Genomic DNA, 19078 nt, shown 5'->3' with positions numbered 1-19078 from the left:
TATTCATTTTACATTTATTTCGAAAATATGAGTCTTATGTTAACATGTTTAAGATTGTGATGTTCTTAACATAGCTCTGTTAGATACTTGTTTAACATTTATTTATTTTTCGTTTCATTACTTATACAATAGAATTTAAATTAAAGAAAATGTACGGATTTTGTTTTATTTCTTTTTTGTTGTCCTCATATTGACATCATAAATACTTATTTCACTAAATAGACATAGACATACTTAGATGATAGAAAATAAATTAATAAAAAATACCATAAATAATTGGACATTTCTTAATAATAAAGAATGTTGGGAGGTGTTTTTTTTAATAAATATTTTCGAAATGAGTTTAATAAATATTTATATAAATAAATAAATAATTAATTAAATAAATACAGTTGTAAAATATTTAACCAGTCCTAGAATTCAATAGCTTAGTTGGTAAAGTGTAGACGTATAGAGGGGAAAGTAGGGAAAAGGGGAGGAGTAATTCGTTAAATTAAATGTGGTGTGGGATGGTGTGAGTGTGTGTGTGACTTAAACTTCATTGCATTCCAAATACAATTGTGAGCAATCAAAGCCGGAACGCCCTCTGCGGCCAGCATCATAGATTTGTTCAAAACTGCCATCACTTGTGCGGTCCAATAGATAGCTGGTGGCATAGCTAAGGGGAAAAAATAAATATTATTATTATTTTATTTATTTAATTTTTTTCTATAGAAATATAAACAAAAAAACAACTTACGATCCCAATTGACAGAAAATGCTGCTGCCTCCAATCTCCCGGGTACATTCCGTGTTGGCCTCACACATATAACGCTGCAAACACTTATTATCAGCATTGCGATAGGTGCGCACATAACCCTTCAACATGGAAATACTGGCCACGGCAGCATCGCTAACGGAATCACGTTTACCCATTGACCTGGCCGACAATGAACGGTGTGAGAACGACGTCTTCAAGGCATCCAACAAATTCATAACAATTTGTATAAACTAGACGAATGTGCAAAGAATGAGAAAGACAAGAAGAAGAAGAAAATGATGAACATTATTTCAAGTACATTCCATAAGTCGCACTTCACTACTTCTTCTATACTATTGCTATTACGAAGTAAGTAGACGAGCTAATTAACATATTGACAGTGGTGGGGCAATGAAAGAAAAGCAAGAAGAAACTAAATGCGTAAGATAATCAAATTTAAATTTCTAAAGTGTTTTCTTGGTAGTTGGTATATGTGTGGAAGTGTGTTGGTGTTGGTGTGTGTGCGTGTGCATGGTGTTCTGTGTATGGTGCGTTAGAAGGGCAATGTAATAGAAACGAATAATAATCATAAATAAATAAAAAATAAAGCAAGTGTGCGAATAGATGTGAAATTGTACAGTGTATAATTTAAAACAAAAACTGCTTATATAAACAGTAGTGTTGTTGTTTTTTGTCTCTGTGTATGATTTGTATTTATAGCCACACTGAAAGAAAAACTATAAATCAACTACCCAACTAGAACTAAAATTCGACATTTTTCATTAGATGGATGATATTTGTCATTCCCTATAAAACAACTCAAAAATTCGACGGTAGATAAAAACGGGTTTCTGCATCTGTGTAAAATTCAAAGTCGACTTAGTCATCTACATCTTTTTGTCCGTATGTCATTTGAAACTACAATTGAGCTCGAAAAAAATTGTATAATTAACTTTACATGTTGATATTGAAAAGGTTTCCATATTTGATTATCCCTTATAACTGTATCGACCAATTTTCAATATTGCTTAGACCTTTTTGCAATCCCAAAATATTTCAATGAAGGTCCATATTTTCACATCTCAGTAGATGATTGGTGTGCTGTAACTTGTTCTAGGTGATGTGGTGCCATCTATTGTAGCCTAGAAACAATTAATACAGAATTTTGTGTAGTGGCTGGGGTTCTTACTTATTTAGTTGCATTATTTACCTTTATCTCGAGGTTGGTTATTGGGGTTTCGAATGATTTTCATCTGCAGGAGGATCTAAAAATATTTGAAAGTCTGCTGGGAAATGTTAATGCAGTTTTCATCACATCTCCCATTGCCGAAGTGTATTTTCCTAATGCAGTGTCTGTAGTTTGGCATTCAAGTTTCCTGGAGGGAGAAAAACAGCACTGCAAAAAATATTCGACCAAGGTCCATATTTTAAAAGTTTTTTGTGCATTCTGATTCGATTAGTCCTTGTGTTCATTAATTATTTCCATTTTTATTCCAGCTCAGTAGATGATTGGTGTATGGTAGCTTGCTCTAGGTAATGGGACTGCCATCTATTGTTGCCTAGAACCAAACCTGGCCTACTACTAAATTGTGTGTATTGGTTGGAGTCCTTGGGGGTTTTGAATGAATTTCATCTGAACATGCTGGGAAATGTTAATGCCCATCACCTTATGGAGGGAATACAATTTCGAACTGATCGAACATAACTATGTTTTTACTTTTAAACTGTCCGTCAGTTGAAAACACGCTGAAGAGAGCTCTGAAATTTTGCACAGAAATTGATAGTATTGCTAGGATGTTTTGTATTGCAAATGGCCTACAACGGTCTACGAATTGCCTGTAACTTGTATTTTGTGTTCTCATTGTATAGAAATTTTTCGTACTAGAAAGTATTAATATTGAACCAAGTTTAAAGGTAGCTCCCATTTTTGGACAGGTTTTCCAACCGAATTTGTTGTAATACGGTATTTTGGGTTATCATTGAATAACACATATCCATACCAAAAATTATTAGTATGGACCGAATTTTCAGGGTAGCCCCCATATTCCGAATTCTAGGGATTTGGACACGTTTTTCCACCGAATAGCCTGTAGTTTGGTATTTTGGGTTCTTATTGTATAACACATAACCGTACCAAAAAATTTCAGGGTAGCCCCCACATAACGGGACCCCTCAGTATTCGGTATTTTGGGGATTTTGGATAGGTTATCCCACCAACTTGACTGGAATTTGTATACCCTACATAACTATGTTGTCAGGGTATTATAGCTTTGTGCAGCACCAAAAGTTTGTAACGCCGCGAAATATTGGTCCTAGACCTACCTTTAAGTTTACCGATCGCCATATATCGGCTAGCTGAGTCGATCTAGACATGTGTGTCCGTCCGTCCGTCTGTCCATTATAATTTGTAAACACGATACAGGCCACAGTTATGGACCAATCTTCACGAAAATTTTAGTTCCGTGGTAGTTGTGTAGGGTATCGTATGGTCGGCTCCGTCCGACTATACTGCTCCGCTCATTATAGCGCCATATAACTGTAGCCCCACTATTACAATTTCAATCACCTATTTCTCACGTATTTTTCGGTAGAAAAAAAAAAAACTCTGCAATTAATTTTAGATATTTTGATTGTCATTCTCATGTTCGAACGGGCCGAACTTAACATATTTTTTACTTGTTTCAATTATTATACTTTCCCCCCTAAATCATTATTTCTTTCAGTATAGCTTATAAAAATTGTTAAATTAAATTGAATACTAAAAAATTAAAAATAATATATATTCGTTTGTCTACATATTATTACATATATAGATATTTATAAATTTTAATAAATCGTTACCTCTCCAGCTTGTTTGGCCATTGAGTTGACTTGTTCTGGATCTTTTGTACCAAGTACAGTTGATAGCACTGCCGCCAAGATGCCCTGTTTGTTTTGTTTAACAATTTGTTTTTTTGTTTTGTTTATTTGCAAGCGTTTTTGCAGCCACCATTTGTTTTTTTGTTTTTGTTTTATAGAATAAATCCAACCATAACCACATTAACCAGTAGTATTGTTTGTTTGTTTAAAAATTGAATTTTCAGTTTTATATGAGTTTGTATGTTTGATTTTTTTGGATTTTTTGTTTTAAGAAAGCAAAAAAATACAAATATATATTATTGTCAATACAGCAACAACAATATCAACAACATGAAAATAAAATGAAAAAAAGAGAAATAAATAGAATTTATTCTTAATATTTGTTTGTTGGCTGTTTTTGTTTTTTTTCGTTTCGGTAAATTAATAATGTTGTATGTGTATTATTAAATTGCGTATACATATAAAGATATGTATGGATGGATGGATGTTTGTGTGTGAATGTATGTGAGAGGCTATCGAACATATGTGAACTTCCAAATGATTTTTTTACATGGTGTTTTGGGGATGTGTTTTTTTAGCGGCATTGGCCGCCATAAAAACAACATGTCTAGCGAAAATAATTGGGTAATTGGAAATATGTTTTGTTTTGCGTTTTTTTTTTCTAGACCCTGGGCAATGGAATATGTATGTTATATGTACTGTTTGTAAATTCCCATTTGCAATTACTCGAAATAACCATCATTGATTTTTATCATCATGTAAAAAATTATAGTTTAGTGGGTGTAAATCTATAATTGATATGTTTAAGATCGGATTGATAGGTTAATTTTTTTGCTAGAATTATGGAATTGAAGAGGCTTTAATTTTAAAAATAATCTTATTTCCAACTTATTAACTTTTGAGGATATCCATGGAATAACTTTCGGAGTCTAATCTATTCTGTACATGCATTTTTTAGAAACAAAATGCAGGTCATATTTTTTCCGGTTTAGATGAAATTTCGTACGTCTGATTTATACGATCCAAGAATGAAATTGATGAGAATCCCTTGAAATTTAGACATAGCACTCCTACCTATATTTCATTGTTATACCCTACACAACTATGTTGTCAGGGTATTATAGCTTTGTGCAGTTTGAACACCGCGAAATATTGGTCCTAGACCCACCTTTAAGTATAACGATCCGTCCGTCCGTCCATTATAATTTGTAAACATGATACAGGCCACAGTTATGGACCAATCTTCACGAAATTTTGCATGTAGGATGGGTTGTGGCCAATGAAGACCCCTATTGTTTTTGGAAAAGTTCGGTTAATATTTAGGGGATTAAATGGACCAAAAGCTTTATTTTTGTCGGTTTTTCTGGCCGCTCCAGAGGCCGCACCGTGAATTTTTGCATGGAAAAGGGGATCGGGCCAAAGGATAAGCATGCCTGTTTTGATAAAGATCAGTCAATATTTAGCGGATCAGATGGACCTTGACTTTTGTGTGAAAAATTACAACATTGAAGGGAATCTGGACAAGAATAGTAGTAATATTTGTTGACCTCTAGTGGGTAAAAAGGGTGCAAACATCGCGAAATATTGCCCAAGCTCAGAATGTGGTGCCACAGAAAGTTAGATGTTCATGGAAGTTGTGTAGGGTATCATATGGTCGGCCCCGTCCGACTATACTGTTTATATCTAAATTCGGTTGGAAAACGTGTCCAAAATCCCCAAAAATACCGAATATTGGGGTGTATCGTTATATGGGGGCTACCCTGAAACTTAGGTCAATATTAATAGTTTTTGGTACGGACATTGGCCATGCAATGATAACCCAAAATACAAAATTAGAGCCATTTCAGTTGGAAACCCTGTCTAAAACTCGCAAAATACCGAATATTGGGGGTTATATGGGGGCAACCATGAAACTTGGGTCAATATTAAAAAAAATTAGGAAGATTATGTGTTATTCAATGAGAACCCAAATACCTAATTACAGCCAATTCGGTTAGAAAACTTGTCAAAAATCTTAAAAATACCGAATATTGGGGAGTACCGCTAAATGGGGCTAAACAAAAACGTGGCCCGATATATCCCATTTGCAAATACCAAACATCCTAGTCTTTGCAACATTTCAGAGCTGCATCTTAAATATTGGGATCTCTATCGTGATTTCACTTGACGGACAGATAGACGGGCATGCGTAAGTCTACATAGAATTTTATTCTGATCAAGAATATATATACTTTGTAGGGAACTTTGTATGTTAGCCATGTAACATGATGAACGTATATTGAAAATTTTCTGGAAAGTATCTTCTTATTCCTCAGAAATCCGCTATACAAAATTATAGTCATATTGGAGTTAGTCCTTTCAAAACACCGAAAATTGGATCCTTTCTAATATGGAGGCTCTGTCAAAATATTGACCTACAATTAAATCGAAATTATTCAGAATGATATTATGACCATTCAGGAATACGAAATGCTAAATTACTACCACTTCGATGGAAAATTCGGATAAAACCTAAAAAATTCCGAAATGGTTTGGAACCTTTATAAAGGGAATATGGCCTAACATGGACATTTATTGAATATTTTCTGAAAAGAAACAATTCACCCTTCAAGAAGACAGATTTTCTAATTATAATCACTTCAAACAATCGTGTCAAAACATAGACCTATATTAGCAATTTTCTGTATACTTGTATGCCAGCCTGGGAAAATGTTGTGAAAACCTTTAAAATATAGTTTCCATATTTTGAAGGCATGGTTCAATGGCAAAATTGTTCTGTAAAATGTCTTTTGACCTGCAATCACCCGTAATGCCATATTACAGTCACTTCGGTGAAATGAATTATCGTACGATAACTATATTAAAAGTGTATATAGTATTCAATACATTGTTAATTGTTGTGGAATTTTAAATTATGAATATTCCAGTCATCCAATATTCTCATTTTGTCTAGAAAACCATTTGAAAGACACATAAGGAAGTTAGTTGTGACCATGAAATGATATATATGTATGTATTTGTATTATATACAATAACAGTAAAGGAAAGTGCAGACTACTCAAGAGATAAAAGAAGCCAGTTTTCTTATTGAAAAAAAACACACATAAAATAAAAACAAAAATATTACCTGCATTGGGGAGCCGCCATTGTCAACTTTGTCAATGCCATCGCTGGGAGCACCACCGCCCAACAAAGTGTTGATGATTTTCAAACCTTTAGAAATAAAAATAGCATTTCTTATTAAAACAAATCACCATGATCATAACTTCAATTTAACCAACCCATTGAAATAACATTAGCCCATGGCGAACCACCAAAACCGCCATCAACATCATCCGATTTTGTGGGTGCATTAGCACCACCATTAAAGAACATTGTCAAGACGGTGGACAACATATTCGACCATGAGAAACCATTGGGGGCTTCCTGTATTTGATTGCCTTCGATTTCATCTTCCACAGCGTCTAAGGCAACTTTCTTGGAGGCATTTGGTTTGACGGCATATTTGCGAGCTGTTTCCACGGCTGGATTATAGACAGGCGATTGCTGTTGTTGTTGCTGAGTTCGGCTTGTAATCAAACGTCTTTGGTAAACTTCATTCTGGGGATAGGCATAGGTTAGTAGCAAGCAATTTGTGGCCACAATTGCCAATAATATGAATGCATTCAGTCTGTTGTGTTGAGCCATGGCTGGAAGAGGAAAAAAGAGAAAAAAGGGTTTGTTAGTTAAGTCTTTTGTTTTTGTTTATTTTTTTCGTAGAAAAGAAATTTGTGATTTGTTTTTTTCTGGAATTTTCTTTTCGAAATAATAATCATAAATTGATCACTGATTTATTGCAGGCATTCTTTTCCACAGCCTTTCAAATTCTTTACGTGTGTCCATGGCAAACATGTTCATTATCATGACTTTATTTCCCATTTTCTTTAACAGGCCAGATAATAAATGGTAAACGTTCTGTAGAACGCAAACCAAACGCTATTCTAAATAATAAACATGGTCATGAATTGTAGACAGGGTGTCCCAAAATTGAAGATACCTTTATAGAAGACCGGTGGAAGTTCTAATTTTAGAAGTCTTATGTGTACAGAAGATGATTTTATTTGTATATAAAACCAGTAAAATCCCTTCGGTATAAAAAAGAACGGTTAAAGGTCCTGACAAAAGACCGCGTTTAGAAGGTATTCTTCTATAGATGACCTACTTTATAAGTTATTCCAACATCAGAAAATTCCTGTATGAGATCTAGTAGGCCTGTAAAATATTTTCAAAGACTTTATCTACCTATTGATGCTCTGGAAGATGTTCTAGTTATAAAACAACCATGCCTTTTTATCAGCACTTGAAAATTATCTCCTAGCTCTACAGGTCCTATGGAAGGTTTCCTAGCTATAGAAACAATAGAAGATGTGTAAAAGTTTTCTTGCTTCGGAAGACCACTTGAAGGTCTTCTAGCTGCAGAAGAACTGTAGAAGGCATTTTATATATAGAAGGCTTTTAGGAGGTCTTCTAGCTATAGGAGGCCTGTTGAAGGTCTTCTGGTTATAAATTACCTGTGGAACATTTCATAACTATGAACGACCTGCAGATGATCTTCTAGCTATAGCATGCCTGTAGGAGGTTTTCTAGCTGTAGAAGGTTTGTAGGAGATATTCTAGGTATAGAAGACCTGTGGAAGATCGTCTGGTTATAGATGACCTGTAGAACGTCTTATAGCTATGGATACCTTGAATAATGTCTTCTAGCTACCGAAGATCTGTCAGATATAGAAGACCATTATGGAGTTTTATAGTCTTCCAGGTCTTCTAGCTATAGGACGCCTGTGGAAGGTCTTCTTGTTATAGATGGCCTGTAGAGAGCCTATGGATGACCTGAAAAAATTATTCTAGCTACACGTGAACTGTAAAATGTTTTCTAGCTATAGAAGTCTTGTAGAACGTCTTATAGTTATAGAAGGCCTGTGGAAGTTTTTTTTTGGTTTTAGAAGTATTGTAGAACATCTTATAGCTATGGATGACCTTTAGAAGGTCCCCCAAAGGTCGTTCTAGTTATAAAAGACCTGAATAAAATCTTCTGGATATAAAAAATCAGAAAAATCTATTTTATATACAGATAAACTGTAAAAGGTTTTCTATGCATGGATGGCCTGTGGAAGGTCTTCTAGTTATGAAGGACCTTTAGAACGTCTTCCAGTTATAGTAAACCTCCAAAACGTCTACTAGCTAAATAAGTCCTGTAGGTCTTCTATAGCCATGGAAGACATGTGAAAGGCCTTCTATCTATAGAATATGTGTGGAAGGAATTCAACAAGTATTCTGGTAAAAAAATCCGTACAATGTCTTCTAGATATAGAAAATCAAAAAAAAATCTAGCTGTAGTTGGTCTTCTATCGATATAAGATCTGAGTAAAATCTTCTAGCCATAGAAGACATTTGAAAAGTCTTCTGTCAACAGAAGGCTTGTAAAAAGTCTACTCACTATGGAACATCAGCCAAAGAAGATCTCACAGTATATCTATAAAATATCACATTTATCTGATCTTTTACATGTTAAAATTTTTCTATTGTTTTCTGTTCACCCTGTCAACAACAACAAACTCGTTTACACAATACCGTTGAATTAAGAATTGTTGTAGCATTTCTTGCTGTTGTTGTTATTTCATTTGTATTTCTCATTTCTTCGTAGTCGTTTTTATTCTTGATGTTCATGTTTGGTGGCCGCTAAATGCAAGCCACAAATTTGTGGAACACTTATGAGTGTTACTTCGGCTGGCATGTATTCGTTTATACGCTCTATTATGGTCACATAGAAAAAAAGAAACAACAAAACCACTGCCAAGCATAAGAAATGGTTAACTGTTTTTAGCGGAAATTGCACAGCGCACACACCAAAGAAGAAAATTATTTTTTTGTTAACAGCTAACCATATTTTTTTCAGATTGAGGTGGAAGCAATAACAAAAACAGCCAGTTAGGTAGCTAACAAATAGAATCATCAATGTGCTAGACCTAGTCTCCCAAACATTTTTCTTCCACACACTTGCTATGTTGTGTTACTTTTTGCTTGGTTCTAAACCTGTCAAACATGTTCGAATGTTGATTGGTTGGCAGGCATGTTGCAGCCATAATTCTTCTGGTTTCTTGAGCACCACAAATGTGTGACACAATTTACATTTTACGAGTTACCCAGCCACTTGTCAATGTTGTTTGGTATGAAAAGAGGCAAGATATTTTAATTATGGTGGCTATGTAAATTTAGAAAGCCGTTTCTGGAAGGTGTTTTTCTTCTTTGTTTTCGGGGTTTCTTTGATGAAGAGGAATGTTTATTTGTGTTGAGTTATTAATTGTAAGCACCTGCTAGATATTTTATTTATTTTCTTTTTTATTTCTTTTGAATGTAATTTATAAGAAAATTGTGTAGAAAATCTAGAATATTGGGATAAAAATGACAATACGAATTATTCTATGACTACGAGATAGAAAGCAGAGTTCTACTAATATATACAAAATTGGAGGAGAGAAGGGCATATGGATACAGAAATAAATTTAGACAGACCAGCATTGTAGGTCTGTCTAAATTTATTTTACAGCCAATTTTGTTCGGCAACATGCCAAAATGTTCCCAAATTACAAATATTTAGGAGATGCATTTCTATTAAGGATAATCTAAAAACTGGAGATTGATAGAGAAATTTTCCGCGCCATGAGAACCCAAAATAGTCAATTTCGTTTAAAAACTAACCAAAACTACCCCTCATATGAGGCTACCCTAAACATTAGACCAATTATGATAATTCTTGGTCAGAAGATTTAAAGACATTTCGGTTGAAAATGTTCCAAATTTCCCGAGTTTTAGGGGGAGAAAAATTATGGTAGCAAAAACTTTGAACCAATAAGCCTTCAAACATCCAATGACATATTCGACAGACCTTGTATTTTCGATGTAGAATATGCCCGTCAAAATCACGGAAAAAACGGTAAACACAATAACCATTAATTTCTGTTAGGGTCCTCATAGACAAAAAAATGTAATTATTCTATATATCAAAGAACAATTATAATCATACCCTACACCACACTGTGCTACAGGGTATTATGTCTATGTGCATATGTTTGTAACAGGCAAAAATAATCGAGATAGACCCATGGTTCCTTTTGAGAATATGCATAGAATCACTCTCTGAGTCGATTTATGCATATCCGTCCGTCCGTCCGTCTGTCCATGTTCAATTGTAAACAAGGTACAGGTCGCATTTATGATCCGAATTGGATGAAATTTGGCACAGGTCACTTATCTGGCCTAAGGACGAACCCCATTGAAATTGGGAAAAATCGGTTCAGATTTACATATAGCTCCCATATATATTTTCGTCCGATTTAAGGTAAATGGTGTACCAAAGTCCCTATATATCTTTCGATTTGCACGAAATTTGGCACAGCGTAATGTATAAGGTCTAGAATGGTGTGTGCAAAGTTTCGTGGAAATCGGATCAGATTTAGATAGAGCTCCAATATATATTTTCGTCCGATTTAAGGTAAATGGGGTACCAAAGTCCCTATATATCTTTCGATTTGCACGAAATTTGATATACCGCACTGAATTAAGTCTACAATGATGTGTGCTAAGTTTCATGAAAATCGGTTCAGATTTATATATAGCTCCCATACATAGTTACGGCCGATTTTAGGTAAATGGTGTACCAAAGTCCCTATATATCTATCGATTTGCACGAAATTTGGCAGAGCGTACTGAATTAAATCTAGAATGATGTTTGCAGAGTTTCGTGAAAATCGGTTTAGATTTAGATATAGCTCCTATATATATTTTGCACCGATTTTAAGTTAAATGGTGTACCATTAATGTCTCTATATATCTTTTGATTTGCACGAAATTTGGCATAGCGCACTGAATTAAGTCTAGAATGGTGTGTGCAAAGTTTCGTGAAAATCGGTTCAGATTTAGATATAGCTCCCATATATATCTTCCTCCGATTTAAGGTAAATGGTGTACCAAAGTCTCTATATATCTTTCGATTTGCACGAAATTTGGCACAGCGTACTGAATTAAATCTAGAATGATGTCTGCAAAGTTTCGTGATAATCGGATCAGATTTAGATATAGCTCCTATATATATATATATTAATATGTATATATTAAGTTTAGAATGATGTGTGCAAAGTTTCGTGAAAATCGGTTTAGATTTAGATATAACTCCCATATAGTTTAGCCCGATTTTAGGTAAATAGTCCACAAATGTCCCTGGAAATATCTTTCGATTTGCACGAATTTTTCCATAGGGTACTGAATTAAATCTAGAATGATGTGTGCTAAGTTTCTGAATTGGATACATATGTAGAATATACCCAAAGTGGTGAAGGGTATCATATAGTCGGCCCAGTCCGACTTTACTACTTTCGTTACTGGTTTTTGTAAAAATTATAGATTATATTTGCTGATCAGGTTCTCTAAAATTTTAAATCGAATATTCAGGCAATGCCGATTTTTGTCGATCAAAATTTTAGATCACTGACCATACAAAATTATGTTACAATAGCTCCATAAATGTGGTGTGTACTTTCACATACTGGTTTTTGTACAAATTCATAGATTATATTTGCCGTGTCAAATAGTTCTTAAAAAATTTCATAAGTCAAGGCCATTTCTAAGTCTTGATTTACGCGAGTTTACTTTTTTGTCGTTCTCTTTTGAACTTGCTTCATGCGTCCATACAAAATTATTTTCACAATATTTTTCATAAATGTTGTTTTTCACATTTAAATCTATATAAAATGTCAACAAATACGAAATACACAAAATATGTGTCTAAATAGTTTTCAGAACGTAACTATTTCTTCAGTCATTCCCCTTGCCCCTCTCTCCTACATATACAAAGACTTGTCCCGCAAATAAACCTTTCCAAGTATTAATTTAATTGTTTTGCAACATCATAGACATAATCATCATATTTCAAAATTATTCTTTCAATGAAACGTTATCAAAAATCATTTACCATGAATACCACAAACACACTTCACAATGAACTTTGTGGAATTTTTCCAAAAAGTTAATAGACAATGAAATTATACCATTGTTAAATCAGCTGTAAATAATTACTTTCATTAAGGTTTTTTGTAGTTGTTGGTGTGTATGTGTGCTTTTTTCCATTTTTCACAAAAAAAGAAATAAATTCATTACAAAAGCTCACGCAATACATTTTGTTCAATGGATAAGGCTGAAATGATTATTTACTCTTACAACAAGTTTGTGTGTTAAGTCTTTCGTTTTTCCCTAGCCAAGTACCTTCGAGTGGTCGCACACTCTCACAACAACAAGAAAACCTGCTATACTTGAAAGAAGCAAATAAAAACGGAAAAAAATAAAACCACAACATAAAAAAACATCAATACAAAAAATTTCTTTTCTTATGAAAGAAACTTTTAGTCCATTGTTTAGCTTAATTTTGTCTTGTCTTGTGATTTGTTTTTTTTTCACAAAAACTCTCACTTTCAACAACAGAAATCAAGTACATAAATGAAAGAAGAAGAAGGAGAAAAACAAAACAAAAACACAAAATAATATACTAAAGAAAATGAACTTGTGAAAAATAATTAAATTCATTAAAAAAAAACAATTTATAAAATTGCTGTCGTTAATATTGTTTTCACTGCCTATCTCTCTCCCGCTCTCTTTTAATGTAACTTCAGATAGAAACACATTGAGATTAGTTACAATACCCCAACAGCATTATGGTATAGGATGGCATGAAAGAGAAAATTTGTAAGCAACAACAACAACAGCAATGCAATACAATAAGACATGCCATGAGCAGTAATCGCCTACCCCACGGCTAAAGATGCCAGCACATTAATAAAACATTAATAAAACAATTCAATGAATAAATTTATATGACTAATTTAGGGTTAATGAAACGTCAAGATTTACTTTAATGGATTCTCATGAAATGATAGTGAAATTTTTCAGCGAGAAGAAGAAGATGATTTAATGAAATGAAAATAAAAGTAAAAAAAAAAATAACAGTCATCTTAACGAAGGCCGAATGAATCATTTCATTAATGGTATTTCGGAATTTGTTTTGTTTTTCCAAAAAATAATTTCACTTTCCTTTGAATAAAAAAAAACACGCACACACAATTACTAAATGATGACCTATTTATTGGTTAGAGGAATTTGTTAAAGTCTGTGTTTGGTTTTTTGTTTTTTTTTTTTCACATTATGTGGTCAAAGACCTGTGGCGACAAAAATTTTGCCATCCAAAATGAATTCATTTGCATTTACTTAACGAAGTGTACAAAATTATCATAGCTTTGAAAAATGGCGCTGCTGGCGTTGATTTTTTGTTTTACAAAATTTCTTTTTTAATTATTTTGTAAATCATGTCTGTTGTCATTGTGCGTACAATATGTTTTTTTTTTGTTTTTACGTTGTCTTGTACGTTTTGGGCATACTAAGTACTTTTTGAAAATGATGCAATCGCATGGCCTTCTTTTGCATTATAAAATCAAACATTTCATTTGACAATTGCATTTTTTTGTTTGTGGTTGTTTTCGTTACAACACACATATGTACATATGTGGCAGGTTTTGCACATTACATATTTAGGATGTTTATATAATCAATTGAATGAATTATGGAATTGAAAGTAGACGTTTTGAATAAATACCGCCTGTTTTGTAATATGATAAGCGATCGAAATTTCTTTTAAAAGTTCACTAAACTCTAATGAGGTTTTTTTTTAATATCCTACACAACTATGTTTTTAGTATACCAATCGTCATATACCTACTAGTTGAGTCGATCCAGACATGTGAGTCCGTCCGTCTGTCTATTATAATTCTTAAACACAGTATAGACCACAGTGATAATATAGTTTGCCGATTCCATAACAAAGACAAGTACTTCCCCTAAAATACAACATCGAGCAATTGGTAGAAAAGTTATTGCCAGTGGAAGATAACTATGAAGCGAAACCAGCAAGGAATGGATGTGATATCATATAGCCACATACAATTTTTGGTATACACAAAAAAGTTCCTAAGGTTCTTATTGGAACCTACAGCAATACGATTGGTAATACTAAACAATATTTATACCCTTCATCACACTGTGGTACAGGGTATTATGTCATTGTGCATATGTTTGTAGCAGGCAAAAATAATCGAGATATACCTATGGTTCCTTTTGAGAATATGCATAGAATAACTTTCTTAGTCGATTTATGCATATCCGTCCGTCCGTCTGTCTGTCCATGTTAAATTGTAAACAAAGTACAGGTCGCATTTATGATCCGAATTGGATGAAATTTGGCACAGGTCACTTATTTGGTCCAAGGACGAACCCTATTGAAATTGGGAAAAATCGGTTCAGATTTAGATATAGCTCCCATATATAGTTTCGTCCGATTTAAGGTAAATGGGGTACCAAAGTCCCTATATATCATTCGATTTGGCACAGTGTAATGAATAAGGTCTAGAACGATGTGTGCAAAGTTTCGTAAAAATCGGTTCAGAGTTAGATATAGCTCCCATATATAGTTTAGCCCGATTTTAGGTAAATTGTCCACTAAAGTCCCTATATATATTTCGATTTGCACGAAATTTGGCATAGCGTACTGAATTAAGTCTAGAATGATGTGTGCAAAGTTTCGTGAAAATCGGTTCAGATTTAGATATAGCTCATATATATATATATATATATTTAAGGTAAATTGTGTACCAAAGTCCCTACATATCTTTCGATTTGCACGAAATTTGGCACAGTGTAATGAATAAGGTCTAGAATGATGTGTGTTAAGTTTCGTGAAAATCGGTTCAGATTTAGATATAGCTCCCATATATATTTTCGTCCGATTTAATGTAAATGGTGCACCAAAGTCCCTATATATCATTCGATTTGCACGAAATTTGTCATAGCGTACTGAATTAAGTCTAGAATGATGTGTTTTAAGTTTCGTGAAAATCGGTTCAGATTTAGATATAGCTCCATATATATCTTTGTCTGATTTAATGTAAATTGTGTACCAAAGTCCCTATATATCTTTCGATTTGCACGAGATTTGGCACAGAGTAATGAATAAGGTCTAGAACGATGTGTGCAAAGTTTCGTGAAAATCGGTTCAGATTTAGATAAAGCTCCCATATATATTTTCATCCGATTTAAAGTAATTGGTGCACCAAAGTCCCTATATATCTTTCGATTTGCACGAATTTTGGCATAGAGTACTGAATTAAGTCCAGAATGATGTTGCTACGCTTCGTGAAAAGATCCATAGCTAGGTTTATTGACACAACGTACTGAAGTAATATAAATTAGTCTCTGGCTAGTTTCCCTGAAATCGGTTCAGATATAGATAAATAACAAAAACGCGACGTCTGTTAGGATAAATATGTAAAATATACCCAAAGTGGTGAAGCGTATCATGTTAGGTTTATATATATTATTGCTATCAATTTGGATACCACAAAGTGTTTGGGCTCTCTTTGGCTTGAAGGTATGTTTAATCATTACCATCAATTCGGAGCGCTATATAAAGGTCGTGACCGATTTAAGGAATTTTGAATAGACACCACGATATAAATTGTATAAAAAGTTCATCCCGGCCCAATATATCCACGTTTCTACTTGCTTTCTATTGGAATATTTTTGTAAAATTTTAACACATATAATTAAACTGCATCCTTTTTATTTTTCTTACAATTTTGTTTTCAATTTCACTTCAAAAAAAGAAAATAAATAATAACCTCCAGAAAAATAATAAATAAACAAATAAACCCTCCATTAATGGAATACCATTTACAAAAACTGTGGCCGGTGAAAAAATCTAATAAATAAAGTACATTTAAACACACTCACACACCAACATCGAAACCTATCAAGAAACGCAAGAAACTTTCTCCATCAACAGCAATATTGCTACGGCTGTCGTTGTTACAAACCCATAGAAAATGCGAGTAAATTGTAGACAATGGACACACCGAGAGCGAGATAAATGTACAATGGAACCAGACAAACAAACCAAAATAAAATATCAACCAAAAAATGTGGAAAAAAACAAATGTCAGCTAACGATATGAATGAAAGTCACGATTTGTAGTTGTAGACGAAAAAACTAAAAAACAAAAATACACTACAAACCAAAAAAAAGACAAAAAATTGAAAAGAAACAAAGCTTAGCAACATAAAATTTTCAGATGTTCATTGAATTTAAAAAAAATAAAAACAAAATCCCTCCAGAAAAGACCATCACAGATCGAGAAAGGAATGCATTGCCAGCGAAAAAAGACAACAACCAGTTAGAAAAGAAACAGACTAGAAAATAATTGAAAATAACATAAGAGCTAAAAAGGGTTTTTGAATTGTGTCTGAACAGGTCATTGAAATTTCTTTGCAGATAGCAAGTAAAGCAAGTGGCAAAACAAAAAACAAAAAGCAACAACAACAACTGCAAAACAAAGTGGGAAAAAATCATACGTGCATACCTAAAGAGATTTGGTTTATGAAGTGTTAGCAAATGAATGAAAAAAGAATTGCACAGTTGAATTCGTACAGCATGCGACATCAATTAAAAAATTTCACTTGGAAAATCCCAAAATGACTACAGTACCCAAGTTGTAAAAACAAACAAGTCGTGCTTGGCAGGGAAAGGCCTTTGATAAATCGATTAATCAGAAATGGCTTTGATTTGATGAAAATTCGAAAAAAAATATTTTTTGGTGGATTGGAGGTTAGAACAAATAAAATATGAGAGATATGGTGAATATGTTTTAAGTAATATATTTAAAAACGACAAGGAAAGGACAAAGGCGGGACCCACTATAGGATACCCTACATCACTTTGGGTATATCCAAGTCAATCTATGCACAATTTCCTGAAAATCGGACACTCTTAAGGTATTTGAGATATCATTTATATGAAATCGGAGGACATTATAGGTTGGGGAAAAGAAATCCATTATTTTTTCGGCAGATACGACACAAATTACATCCAGATAGATTTCTCATAAAGTATCGATCAAACAATTTCAGTTTTATGATCGATGGAAGGGTGACATTTCGCATAGTTTGCTGTTTATACCCTTCAGACATGGTGTCTTTGTGCAGATGTTTGTAACAGGCAAAAGGAAACGAGATAGGCACATGGTTTCTTTTGAGAATATGCATAGAAACACTTTCTGAGTCGATTTATGCATGTCCGTTCGTCCGTCTGTTGATGTTAAATTGTAAACAAAGTACAGGTCGCATTTATAATCAGATTTGGATGAAATTTGGCATAGGTAATTTATTTGGCCCAAGGACGAACCCTATTGAAATTGGGGAAAATTGGTTAAGATGTAGATATAGCTCCCATAAATATTTTCGTCCGATTTAATGTAAATGGTGTACCAAAGTCCCTATATATCTCTCGATGTGCATGAAATTTGGCACAGCGTAATGAATAATGTCACGAATGATGTGTGCAAAGATTCGCGAAAATCGGTTCAGATTTAGATATAGCTCCCATATATATCTTCGTCCGATTTTAGGTAAATAGTCCACTAAAGTTCCTGGAAATCTTTTGATTTGCACGAATTTTGGCATAGCGTATTGAATTAAGTGTAGAAAGATATGTGTTACATTTCGGAAAAATCGGTTCAGATTTAAATATAGCTCCCATATATATTTTCGTCCGATTTTTGGTAAAAAGTGCACCAAAGTCCCTATATATCCTTCGATTTGCACGAAATTTGTAAAATGTAAAAAGCAACTCTATATATGACCAAAATTTAGATTGCAGAATTGCATGTTTAATTTCATTCGATATGTTGAATATACCCAAAGTGGTGAAGGGTATCATATAGTCGGCCCATCCGACTTTACTGCTTTCCTTACTGGTTTTTATTTGGTGCATTCAGTTGTGAGTTACAGGGTGTTAAAATTGGAATTGAACAATGAGAAAATTCGGTACATTTTACAGTTTTTCTTCGACAAAAGCGAAAATGGAAGCCAAGCGGCTAAAATTTTGAATGGTGTCTATGGTTCCGATACTGTAACAGTCAATTATGTGCAATTTTGGTTTCGTAGATTCCGTTCAGGAATTTTTGATGTTTAAGATGCACCTCGCCGTAGGGGATAATAAAAAAAGATGCACCTCGCACAGTTAGGCCGGTCGTCGAAAATGACGATAAAATCGGACAAATGATCGAATCTGAATCGATTTCAACAAAAATTGACACATGTTAGGTTATACAGAGTTCAATTATACAAAGTTCGGGAGCTATATACAAATATTAACCGATTTAAATAAAACTACATGGACGCAACCTGCAAAATGTTGTCTCAATCGGACATACCTTGGGAATTTGATGCTACCTGCAATCGGACGAAAATATATATGGGAGCTATATCTAAATCTGAACCGATTTTCTCCATATAGGTGAGCTGTGTCAAATTCCATCCAAATCGGATAGTAAATGCGACTTGTACTTTG

General features: G+C 33.7%; 1 protein-coding gene across 1 annotated transcript; it reads right to left on the bottom strand.

Moving 5' to 3' along the window:
• Nucleotides 1-509: 509 nt before the first annotated feature.
• Nucleotides 510-7489, bottom strand: LOC133335344 (uncharacterized). The gene is made up of 6 exons (XM_061543628.1): nt 7471-7489; nt 6880-7287; nt 6726-6811; nt 3581-3664; nt 740-990; nt 510-658 (listed from the first exon to the last, which is right to left on the bottom strand). The coding sequence occupies exons 1-6, from the start codon at nt 7487-7489 to the stop codon at nt 532-534; spliced, it is 975 nt and encodes a 324-aa protein (XP_061399612.1). The 3' UTR covers nt 510-531.
• Nucleotides 7490-19078: the final 11589 nt, after the last annotated feature.

This window comes from Musca vetustissima, unplaced genomic scaffold (genome assembly GCF_032173495.1).
Source record: "Musca vetustissima isolate MV318-11 ecotype Yass unplaced genomic scaffold, APGP_CSIRO_Mvet_v1 utg7985, whole genome shotgun sequence".
Lineage (NCBI taxonomy): Eukaryota > Metazoa > Arthropoda > Insecta > Diptera > Muscidae > Musca > Musca vetustissima.
This window is presented reverse-complemented; position numbering and strand designations above follow the sequence as displayed.